Genomic DNA, 11,814 nt, shown 5'->3' on the forward strand with positions numbered 1-11,814 from the left:
GCCTTGAGGGCAGAGTTGTTAAGACGCATACACACCAGCCACATTGGGGGGGAGGCATGTTACAGGCGCGCCAGGGATACGCTGTTCTGGCCAAACATGAGAACAGAGATAAAAGACTATGTGTCGAACTGCTCTGCATGCAATGAATATGCACGAGCCCAGCAGAAGGAATCATTGATGTCGCATGATATCCCAACACGTCCATGGCAAACAGTGAGTATGGATATCTTCTCTTACGCTGGCCAAGATTTCATCGTCCTAGTGGACCACTATTCAGACTTCTGGGAGATTGATCTTCTGCCGGATCTATCAGCTGACACTCTCATCACACGCTGTAAATCTCAATTTGCACGCTACGGACAGCCAGACAAAGTGCTCACAGATAATGGCCCACAGTTTGCCTGTGAACAGTTCAGGAAGTTTGCTGCAAAGTGGGGATTTAACCATGTCACATCCTCACCCAGATATCCAAAATCAAACGGCAAAGCTGAGTCAGCTGTCAAGATAGTGAAATCACTCTGCAAGCGGGCAAAGTTGGATGGCACGGATAAATGGCAGGCCATTCTCCATTGGCGCAACACGCCCACAGAGGGGTTGGACAGCAGTCCAGCCCAACGCTTAATGTCACGAAGGCTGAAGACTTCGCTGCCGGTTGCGGACAGCTTGCTGCAACCGTGGTTAGTGACGGGAGTGACGGAGAAGCTGCGGTTGAAACGGCGGCTTGCAAAATCCGCCTACGACATATCGGCAAGGGACTTACCAGAACTGAATGTTGGGGAACACATAAGGATGAGGCCTCTTCCAGGAGATCGCACAGGCCGTTGGCAACTGGGTCAATGCCTCCAGAAAGTCGCTCCTCGCTCATTCGTAGTGGAGGTGGACGGCACGCTCTACAGGAGAAACCGGGTGGATCTGCGGGTTGCGGAGCACTCAGCCCGGATGCGACAGCTGGTAGGGCCGGAGCCGAGCAGCCACACGGACCGGGGCCATGTCAACGCAGAGAGGGCTGCAGGTGGAGCTCGAACCGACCCGGTCCAGGATGACACAGGTTTGGGGGAGCCTCCTCACTCTCCAGGGGTCCCGGCGCAAGGGCGGGGTTTGACACCAGGGAAGCCAGTGAGTACAGAGAGCCAAGCTGTATACTCGCGGTGTGGTCGCCTGTTACGGCCGCCGCAGAGACTGAACCTGTGATACAACTGGGAACATTGTCACTAAGTCTGTTGGACTGTTAAGAAAAAAGAAAAAGAAAAAAAGAATTGTTGGATATTATTATAGTTTTGTATCGGTACTTGCATGGTTAATCAGTATTGTAATTGTTTTCATGTATTGGAGGTTGACAATGTTAAAGTGTTAGCTTTACACAATGTAGCTCTTACCTGCACTTTAAAGTGACATGCTGATGTTGTTTACAGCTAAAGGAAAGGAGATGTTACAGATATGGGCATCTGTTAATGCCTGCTATATAGTGACGCCTGTTGGCGCTTTAGTAAACTGCATGCTGCAGCGCTTACACTGTGATGTACTATATCCGCAAACGCGGGAATATACATGTGATGGAGTTGTGAGTTACGGAATAAAGCTGCAGACTGAAACAACAATCTCGATTTTATGTTTTTAACAGAAACTTGGATTGAACAGAATAACAGTGCAGCTGTTCTTATCGAATCAACCCCTCCCAACTTTAGTTTCATGAGTCAGGAAAGAATGCATAAGAAAGGAGGTGGAGTTGCTATTCTGTTCAATGATTCCCTTCAATGCAGGAAGACATCGTATGGAAACTTTGATTCTTTTGAATATGTGGCCCTTCAGCTGAAATGCTCCTCTCGAGCTCTGTTCCTAAATATCTATAGACCACCCAAATACTGTGCAAGCTTTTTTGATGACTTTACTGAACTGCTGTCTATAGTGTGTATTGACTTTGACCGTCTAGTCATTGTTGGTGATTTTAACATCCATGTTGACAACCCCCAGGACAGAGGGGCAAAAGTGTTTTGTGTTCTTGATAGCTATGGACTGACTCAGCATGTGACGGAGACCACGCACAATAAGGGGCACACTCTGGACTTAATTATCTCAAAGGGTCTGAATATCTCTAAGGTTGTGGTGACTGATGTTGCACTCTGACCATTCCTGTGTTTTCTTTGAGAGCTCTATTTCTGTTCACAAAAATGTTCAAAAAGAGGTAACCACAAAGCGATATTTAACTGAAAACACTAGGGAAATGTTTACTCAGAATTTTTCTTCCACACTTGCCCCTGCTAACATCTCAGTAAATGAGCTAGTAGATCATTTTAATTCAAAAATTAAAAATGTTATAGATGCCATTGCTCCAACTAAGGTAAAGGAAGTGTCTGGCAAGAAAATATCTCCATAGAGAAAGGCCATGACCGTGAAAACAGAAAAAAGAGAATGTCGAAAAGCTGAACGCAGGTGGCGAAAAACAAATCTCCAGGTTCACTTTGACATTTCTAAAGAGAGACTTGGCCCTTATAATTTGGAATTGAAAAACGCACGACAATCGTTCTTCTCTGACATCATTACCAAAAACAAAAACAACGCACGTGCCTTGTTTGCTACCGTCGACAGACTAACTAACCCCCCAGTGTCAGTAGCCTCTGAATTTCTATCCACCAGGGCGTGCAATGATTTTGCCTCCTTTTTCACTGACAAAATTCAGAAAATCAGACAAGCAGTCAGTGCCTCTGCATCAGGAACAGCAAATGTGTTGTCCCTATGTCCACCTAACATCAATTCAAACACCATGACACAATTCCATCAGATTAATGATAAAAACCTAGACATTATACAACTTCTGAAATCCTCCTCCTGCTACCTTGATATTATTCCAACAGGATTTTTCAAAGATGTTTTTCGTTGCATGGCCTCAGATCTACTTCATATAGTAAACAAATCTCTTCACTCAGGTATTTTTCCACAGGCCCTGAAAACTGCAGTCATTAAACCGCTCTTAAAAAAGAATAATCTAGATGCTTCAGTAATGAACAATTACAGGCCCATATCAAACCTCCCATTTCTAGGTAAAATCATTGAAAAAGTTGTTTTTCAACAGTTGAGTAATTTCTTGCATTTAAATAACTGTTTCGATGTGTTCCAGTCAGGCTTTCGTCCAAACCACAGCACTGAGACTGCTCTTGTAAAGGTCTTTAATGACATCCACTTAAACACAGACAGTGGCAGAACTTCAGTGTTAGTATTATTAGATCTCAGTGCTGCGTTTGACACTGTTGACCACAACATATTACTAGACCGACTGGAAAACTGGGTGGGACTTTCGGAAACAGTTCTAAATTGGTTTGAATCCTACTTAAAGGACAGAAACAACTTTGTTTCTATAGGTAAATACACATCTGAGTTGACAAATATGACATGTGGGGTTCCTCAAGGCTCCATCTTGGGGCCTCTTCTCTTTAACATCTCCATGCTACAACAGGCTCAGATAATGAAAAACAACTAAATAAGTTACCATAGCTATGCAGATGACACACACATTTACGTAACCATTTCACCAGGAGACTATGCTCCAATTCAAACACTGAGTAAGTGCATTGAACAAATCAATGACTGGATGTGTCAGAACTTTCTCCAATTAAACAAAGATAAAACTGAGGTAATGGTTTTTGGAGCCAAGTCAGAACGTATGAAAGTTAGCGCTGAGCTTCAGTGTGCAATGTTCAAAACAACAGATAAAGCCAGAAATCTAGGTGTAGTCATGGACTCTGACCTGAGTTTCAACAGTCACATTAAAACAGTTACTAAATCAGCCTACTATCACCTAAAGAATATATCTAGGATTAAAAGACTAATGTCACAGCAGGATTTGGAAAAACTTGTCCATGCTTTTATCTTGGTGTCTTCACAGGTCTCACTAAAAAATCTATTAGAAAGCTGCAGCTGATTCAGAACGCCGCTGCTCGAGTCCTCACTAACACTAAGAAAGTGAATCACATCACTCCTGTTCTGAAGTCTTTACACTGGCTTCCTGTGTGTCAAAGAATAGATTTCAAAATATTGCTACTGGTTTATAAAGCACTGAATGGTTTAGGCCCAAAATACATTACTGACCTCCTGCTAAATTATGAACCATCCAGATCTCTCAGGTCTTCAGGGACTGGTCAGCTTTCTGTCCCCAGAGTCAGAACTAAACATGGAGAAGCAGCGTTCAGTTATTATGCTCCAAATATCTGGAACACACTCCCAGAAACCTGCAGGTCCGCTGCAACTCTGAATACTTTTAAATCCAGGCTGAAGACTTTTCTTTTTGTCACTGCTTTTAATTGAACTATTCATATCTTAAACTGCACTGTAACTTTTATAGGCAAGGCAAGTTTATTTATATAGCACTTTTCAACACAAGGCAATTCAATGTGCTTTACAAAAAATGAAAGAGATTAAGAAAATGGCATTTAAAATCAGTCATTAAAAAGAAAAGCTAATAAAATAAACATTAAAAGAAAAAATATATGGATAAAAGTTACAGTGCAGTCAATTAAACATTAAAAGAAAAAAGTACATGGATAAAAGTTACAGTGCAGTCTAAGATATGAATAGTTCAATTAAAAGCAGCGACAAAAAGAAAAGTCTTCAGCCTGGATTTAAAAGTAGTCAGAGTTGCAGCGGACCTGCAGGTTTCTCGGAGTTTTTTCCAGATATTTGGAGCATAATAACTGAACGCTGCTTCTCCATGTTTAGTTCTGACTCTGGGGACAGAAAGCTGACCAGTCCCTGAAGACCTGAGAGATCTGGATGGTTCATAATTTAGCAGGAGGTCAGTAATGTATTTTGGGCCTAAACCATTCAGTGCTTTATAAACCAGCAGCAGTATTTTGAAATCTATTCTTTGACACACAGGAAGCCAGTGTAAAGACTTCAGAACAGGAGTGATGTGATCCATTTTCTTAGTGTTAGTGAGGACTCGAGCAGCGGCGTTCTGAATCAGCTGCAGCTTCCGAATAGATTTTTTAGTGAGACCTGTGAAGACACCATTGCAGTAGTCGAGTCTACTGAAGATAAAAGCATGGACAAGTTTTTCCAAATCCTGCTGTGACATTAGTCTTTTAATCCTAGATATATTCTTTAGGTGATAGTAGGCTGATTTAGTAACAGTTTTAATGTGACTGTTGAAACTCAGGTCAGAGTCCATGACTACACCTAGATTTCTGGCTTTATCTGTTGTTTTGAACATAAATAAACTTGCCTTGCCTTGTAGACCCCTTTGCCGACGTGTATCCAGGAAGACCTGGTAGTCTAGTTTTCGTGGCTTTATTTAGTTTCCCGTAGCGTTGTTAGATTTCTGTTAGGGGAGGGAAGCTCTGGGTCCTACGGCCCGTGGTGTGGCTGGCTCGGGCTCCCTCCTTTGTTTCTTTTGGCCAGTCCTCCAGACCTTGTTCGTTTGCCGGTTGGCCTGTGTCAGTAACGGCTGTACATTTAAATAAATGATCGCTGTTAAGTAGCCTACTGGACGTTGTGCGTTTTCTTTTATGTTGCGGGTCTCCCCACAAGCCACTACCACGGAGTAGGGGGCCGTAACACCGTTATATGGAATACTTTGGCTAATTAGGAAACAATTTAGTTTGCATTTAATTGTGTTTAGCTGTGAGCAGGTCATCAGTTTTCCTTTTGTATTGCAATATTAAAAAAGCAAACCAATAACAATTTGAATAATTTATTATCTCTTTGGGTCCATTGTTTCAGAAAGGTCAGATTCTGTTGCAGTGGTGTTGGACAGTGGGGGCACAGCCACATTAACCACAGCAGTTTGGAGGACTTCATCGAGCGCCGCTGTGTGGGTACTGTTCAGCGCCGCTGTGTGAGTACTGTTCAGCACCGCTGCCTTCGACTGCAGGTGGGCCTCAGGAGAGGTTTTTTCTAGAAGTTCAGGAACTTCCTCAGCATCATCATCTGTAATCGCAGAAGAAATGTGTTCATGTAAAATGTGCATTCCAGAGTGCCATTTAAAAAAAAGAGTTAAGACTTTTCACATTTAACCTTTTGTCGGTTCCATTTTGTCTTCGTCTTTATTCTGCGCAGAAGCTAAAGTCAGAACGTCCAGCTGGTTTTGGGTCGATGATGAATCAGGAAGCAGTCCTTTCCTCTGATCTTTGACAGAAAAACAATTCAACATTAAGATTTAATTATGGGACATTTTAATCTCAATTTAGAGATGGTTAAAGGCTTCAAATGAACAAAGAATAATTGAATACTGGTATTGACTTACCAACTCTGTTTATTCCACTCCTCCACTGGCTGCCATACATTGTAGATCTGCTGGTTTGATCAAGAATGGAAGAAGGCTCCTCTGTAGGTATGGGCCGGCTTTTCTGCTTGGCTGGCAAGACCATCATGGGACCCACTCTGGCCTGATGTTCCCACACTAACACAAACCAGCACAATGCATGTTAATTCAGTTACCCAGCCATCATCATGTCTAAAACCTATGCCAAAACATGTGTCAACATTGATCATTATGACGACATCTGCAGCCAATATTAAATCATACAAGTTTCTACATGCCTGTACTGGTCTTCAGTCCGCTCCTCCAGAGGGGTTCACGCTCTTCTGGCTTCACAAACCCTCGAGGCCTAAACTTGCTCGGGCTGCTGGGAGTTTGCTCAACTTCAATTGGTCTTTTGCATTGCCCACATAAGTAGTCATTACCATCAGCGGACCTCCATCTGATAAATTCAAAAACATTCAGCACCAATACTTTCTTTTTGTGTGTAATTTGACATATTAGACTGGATCTCACTTGCCTTCCATTCACAAAAGTGCACGCCTTGGTTGTTGCATCTGTGCTATTTATTGGCACAGCATTCAGGTGACATGTGATGTAGAGCTATGAGAAAAGCAGGTGTTGGGAAACATGCACACACAATCATGTTTAAGGCAATTTAATAGAGCCTCACCTCCCCTCCGTCCTCATTATAAAATCTGAAGGCATCAATGGACATGTGGAGCTTGTCATCCTGTGTCCTGGCTAAGAATTGAGACCTTGAGCCTGGAAGCTGAGAGTCAACAAAGCACCTATGATGAGGACAAACAAAAAGAGCAACACTAAATTATTACTCATTGACTACTATAACCAGAGTCTACATTACCCACAATGCAACTCCACCACTAACATTTCTCTAGTCATATAGGCAAGTTCTGGAAATAGTTCTTTAGAGTCAGAACTGCACAAATCTGACCTGTGCATTTGCCAATAGTGGCACAGAAAGGAACTAGAATACAAAAGATTAAAAGCAAACCCCAGCTAGCCTTAGCTAATGGCTAACTTGAAGACAACACTAACGGCCCCTACACACGGCGGCGTGCTTTACCGCTTGGCGTGTCTGAAGCTTGGGGATTTTTTACGAACAACAACCAATCACATGAATGTCCCGCCCCGGACATACAAAGCAAAGCATTCATGCTACATCCATGCTGGCTAAATATACTGTCTATGCTTGCTAGCTGTCCATTCAAACGAAGTACACTGGATATAAACTCCCCAAACAGGCAAAAACCTACAATTTTTTGACATGGGAAATAACTGCGGTCTGGCTCTCCCAACATACACGCGGTTTGATTGGCTAGCGCTTGTAATGTCAGATTTGCATACGCGGGATTTGATTGGCTGACGCCTCCGTCGAGGCGGCAAAAGTAGAACATTGCTCTACTTTTGCAGCGAGCACCGCGAGAGAAGCTACGCTTTGCTCCCACAATGCACTTCGGCGAATCGTGACGTCACCCCATTCAAAGTGAATGGGCAGAAGCGTTGAAGCGGCAACGCACGCTGCCGTGTGTAGGGGCCGTAAAGGACTGATCTTTTATTAACCTGTCACTCGAGTCAGCATTGCTCGCGTCTGAATTAAACCACTTGAAGAGCCTTACACATTAAACAGCTCCCTCTAGGGTCAGAAAAAGACTTTACTTTTTGCCATTTAGCAATTTGCAGCCTTACCCATTTTCAATGAAGGCATGCCTGGGGCTGGAGTGCATGTCAGGGCTCAGTGTAGCCACGCAGCTGCTCACAAACACTCGGAGCCCAATGTGATGCCCAATTCTGACCGAGGCCTCGATGCTGATGGGCTCACCGATATGAAACACATTAGAGCCTCTTTTGTGCTGCCAGTCACCTGCACACGGACAGAAGAAAGTACTAAGTGCAAATAGAGACATGACAACGCATAACATGAGAAATTATCAAAACCCACTTGTCATGATTCTCAAGTTAAACTGCAACATTTCCACTGCAGCCTGGGTCGACATGAAGGGGATCCAGGTAGGCATGAGTGAAGAACTGGACAAACTGTACTTCCTAAGAAACAGAAAACATGCATTAAAAAAAAAAAAAACATCATTCAAAGATTTTTACAATGTGAGCTTTAAAAACAGAAAGAGACACAGACCTTTCGTAATGACACTCGATTGGAATTACAGCCTCTTCCATTCGAACAACACCAAATGGAGAAGCCTCAGGAGAGTATATGAGGAGGTTTGTGTAGATCAGAGAGTCCTCAGTTACCTGTGGAGAGTAGACGTGTTTAAAACTAGAAGCTATAATGAATCAGATTTGAAATGAAATGTATTTAAAGCTACCCAGTGTCTGGTGCCGCACTCCACAAGTCCAACACTGATACTGTACTCATTTGCTGAAGACGCTGTAGCTCTGCAGTACTGGTTGTTGGTCTCTACTCCAAGGCGTAGCTCGTCACCATCTACAGGAGCTCCAACCGCAAACATATCGGCTTTGATAACAATCTCCAAAGAGTCTGGATGGCAGGTCACTCTGACGGTATTCACCTGCTGCGGTTCCTCAGCCGGAGACTTCTGCTGCTGCTGCCCGAGTTCTGACCTGCCTGTGTTCGCAAGGCTCTGAAACGAAGCATCTTGTGTGGGCGGGAAAGCAAAAGAGGAGCTAACACAGAGTCCTACAAGGAGGATAACCTGAAAATGAAAGGCCTCCATAAGTGAAACTGATAACAGGAACCTGGTCAGCTGCTCTCTGTCTTCCTGACAAACTCACAGTAGGCCTATGGTTCAGTGTGAGCGGTGGAGCTTTTTAAACTCTAGCCGATAATTATCCTCATCAGAGCAGCACACCTGCGTCCAATCAGACACCCATCAGCTTAATTGGCTGCACACTGAACTCAAAACATGAGGCCGATTGAGAGAGAGGTGAAGGGCGTTTTCACATGTTTAAAATGTGCATATATTTGCTTCATTGCTTGTTACTTTGGATTTTAAATAAAATGTTAGTGTTGCAGTTCATGAAAACCATGCAGGAAGCATTTTGACATCCCCCTGGATCCTTCATTTGTACACTATCACATTATTATTGTGGTCTATGGTGTCATTTTATTATGTTTTTAAACTATCATTGATGTTTTGTTGATCTGTACAGACTAAATCAGATACAACTTGTGATTTTGAGCTACATAAATACAATTTGATCTATATGTTTGAAACACAAGACATATCATATACAAATCAATCCATGCAGTTCAAACAAAGAAAGTATTGAAAATGCCTCCAAATACTTAAAATCAAATGACTTCAAGTTCAAAACTATATTCTTAATGATCCCTTTCAGATGTTCACTCTGTACTGTTGCCTACATATTTTATATTATTTTAGATTCATCCATTTTGTTTTTTCTGTTCATACTTTGTAGTTTGTTTCGGTCCAGAGGGCCGTTATTGGAGATGTTAGAGTTGAAAGGGGAGACAGAAGGGAGGACATGCCAGAAATGTTCGGCTGGTTCAGGATTCAAACTGGTTGAATATGGGCTGCCAGCTCTAACCACTGACATATCAGGCGAACCCATTCTTATCAAGGGTTATTGACCTAACCTCTTTCACTCTTTCCTATTATTTCCTTTATATTTGGACACATTGTATTGTCTTGTATGTGAATAGCACTTTTTTTGGTGCGCTCAAAACCAACACACTCTCACTCCTGCTACAGCCGCTGCTACCTTGTGAGCTTAACTCTGTTTGTGTATGTAAATTAGCTGTGCAGTTCCTCTGCTGTCATTGGCCGTCCGGACCGCTCAACATCCGCGGGGATTGGACAGACGTCGCCCAACCCCTGCTCGCTTCTGGCACGTCATCCGGGGGAGGAGTATAAAGGCTGAGCACGGACAACAGTCGGGAGGCTCTGTATTTTGTGTCAGATGCCTCAACCCTATCCTTGTGATAAGCCTTCATTCTGTGAATTCTGAGATTTAGCGTGTGTCTTTGGTATTAGCTCCACTGATTAGCAGTGTCTATAGTAGGGTTCTAGGCGAGCACACTGAGTAGCAGTGTGTCGTCGGGTTCTGTGTTAGCGTAGGGATTTTGTGTGTGTGTATACTGCTTAGATCCAGGTTGATTAGCACCTGTAGACCAGCATTCCTGTGTGTTCATACTGCTTAGATCCAGGTTGATTAGCACCTGTAGACCAGCGTTCCTGTGAGTGGATATTGCGTAGAGCCAGGTGATTAGCACCTGTAGACCCGCACCAGCTGTGTGTTTCCACAGTCCCGTTTTGTTTATTGCTTGTTTCCACTTGAGTAGTGAGATTTGTTTTTATTTCTATAGCGGGGCAACTCTCTTTTGGAGACCCTTTGTGTTGTATTATAGTGACAGATTGACCCGTGTTGTGAGGCCAATCTGTGTGACCATCATTTTGCCTAGTTTCAGTGACAATAAAACCACCGGTAACAAATATACCAAATCCAATCTGGTCGTGTCGTTTCCCGTTTGTACCCTGGCCAAGTGGGAACGTAACACTCCCTAAGCGTCCATGAGCGACGTTTGGTCAGTGTCCGTGGCGTCCAGTTGCGACGCTCCTAGGCTCCTTCAGCTTCATAAAGGGACGCAAATAGCTTTCAACTGATTGCAATGTATTCCCATCTGCGGCGGGATTTGACGCTCATGGAAGCACGGCATTCGTTTGTGTCGGCTGCCCTTAAAGGCAATGTGAGCGTCCATTCCCATTGGATAACGGATAATTGTACACCCGGAAGTAAGTATTCCCCTTACTGTCGATTGATTTTACAGTGTTATCTGCTCTACTCATCGACTAAAAAACACCAGATTATCCTTGTTAATTACACAACATTGATTGGTTTAAATTGTGTGCAATGCTTTTGTATTTTTCCCCTTCGATTCGGAGAAACAAATATTTTTTCGGAGTAAAGGATGGCAGAAGACACTACACTACCCAGAATCCCCAGCTATCGTTTGGACTACACCATGTGCTCTGTTTGACAAACCCCGTTTTTGTCAACCATTCATTCCAATGGCTGGCGTCTATGTCACGTGATCTTCAAATTTCTCCCTGCAGAAAAAGAAAAAATGGCCGAACTTCGTTTTATTCTCGGTGGAAAATGCCTATTTTAAAGTTAGTCTGGCCATTAAAATGCGTTTTGATGTCATTTGATGCGAGAAATATGAGTTGTTATTTCAGATTATGTGTGCAGTGGATGTACATGATCTTTAGTTTGCTAGTTATTACGAAGATTACTTCAGGAAATCGCGACGTTTTCATTGTTACCAAGGTGGTTGCTAGGGACGCTGCTATCAATATTATTTCTGTTGTGTAACTGTTTAATGGTGTTATCTTTATTGCTACCCCCTTCCCCGTCAATGTATAGTGTTGGTCCACAGCGCAAACATATTAGTTTAACAAAATCCGCATCTAAAGATAGCCTACACTGTAAAAAAAAAAACTCGTAAAAAAACGGTCAAAGTACTGGCAGCAGCGGCTGCCAAACAAAAACCCTTAAATTAAAGTAAAATACTTTAACTGAAATAAAGTGAATAAGCCATT

General features: G+C 42.9%; 1 protein-coding gene across 1 annotated transcript; it reads right to left on the reverse strand.

Annotated features, from left to right (window-relative positions):
• Positions 1 to 5,667: 5,667 nt before the first annotated feature.
• On the reverse strand, positions 5,668 to 8,967 carry LOC117533948 (zona pellucida sperm-binding protein 3-like). The gene is made up of 10 exons (XM_034197980.1): positions 8,599 to 8,967; positions 8,409 to 8,524; positions 8,214 to 8,317; positions 7,961 to 8,135; positions 6,924 to 7,041; positions 6,771 to 6,853; positions 6,532 to 6,692; positions 6,236 to 6,391; positions 6,007 to 6,117; positions 5,668 to 5,919 (listed from the first exon to the last, which is right to left on the reverse strand). The coding sequence occupies exons 1-10, from the start codon at positions 8,965 to 8,967 to the stop codon at positions 5,687 to 5,689; spliced, it is 1,626 nt and encodes a 541-aa protein (XP_034053871.1). The 3' UTR covers positions 5,668 to 5,686.
• Between the last annotated feature and the right edge of the window lie 2,847 nt (positions 8,968 to 11,814).

The sequence above is a fragment of the Gymnodraco acuticeps genome, unplaced genomic scaffold (genome assembly GCF_902827175.1).
Source record: "Gymnodraco acuticeps unplaced genomic scaffold, fGymAcu1.1, whole genome shotgun sequence".
Classification (NCBI taxonomy): Eukaryota; Metazoa; Chordata; class Actinopteri; order Perciformes; family Bathydraconidae; genus Gymnodraco; species Gymnodraco acuticeps.

Coding starts and splice junctions, on each gene's coding strand:
- LOC117533948 (XM_034197980.1), bottom strand. CDS start 8,967: ATGGAGGCCTTTCATTTTCAGGTTATCCTCCTTGTAGGACTCTGTGTT. Junction 8,318..8,408: donor ATCGAGTGTCATTACGAAAG/GTCTGTGTCTCT, acceptor TCTGTTTCTTAG/GAAGTACAGTTTGTCCAGTT. Junction 8,136..8,213: donor TAACTTGAGAATCATGACAA/GTGGGTTTTGAT, acceptor GTCCGTGTGCAG/GTGACTGGCAGCACAAAAGA.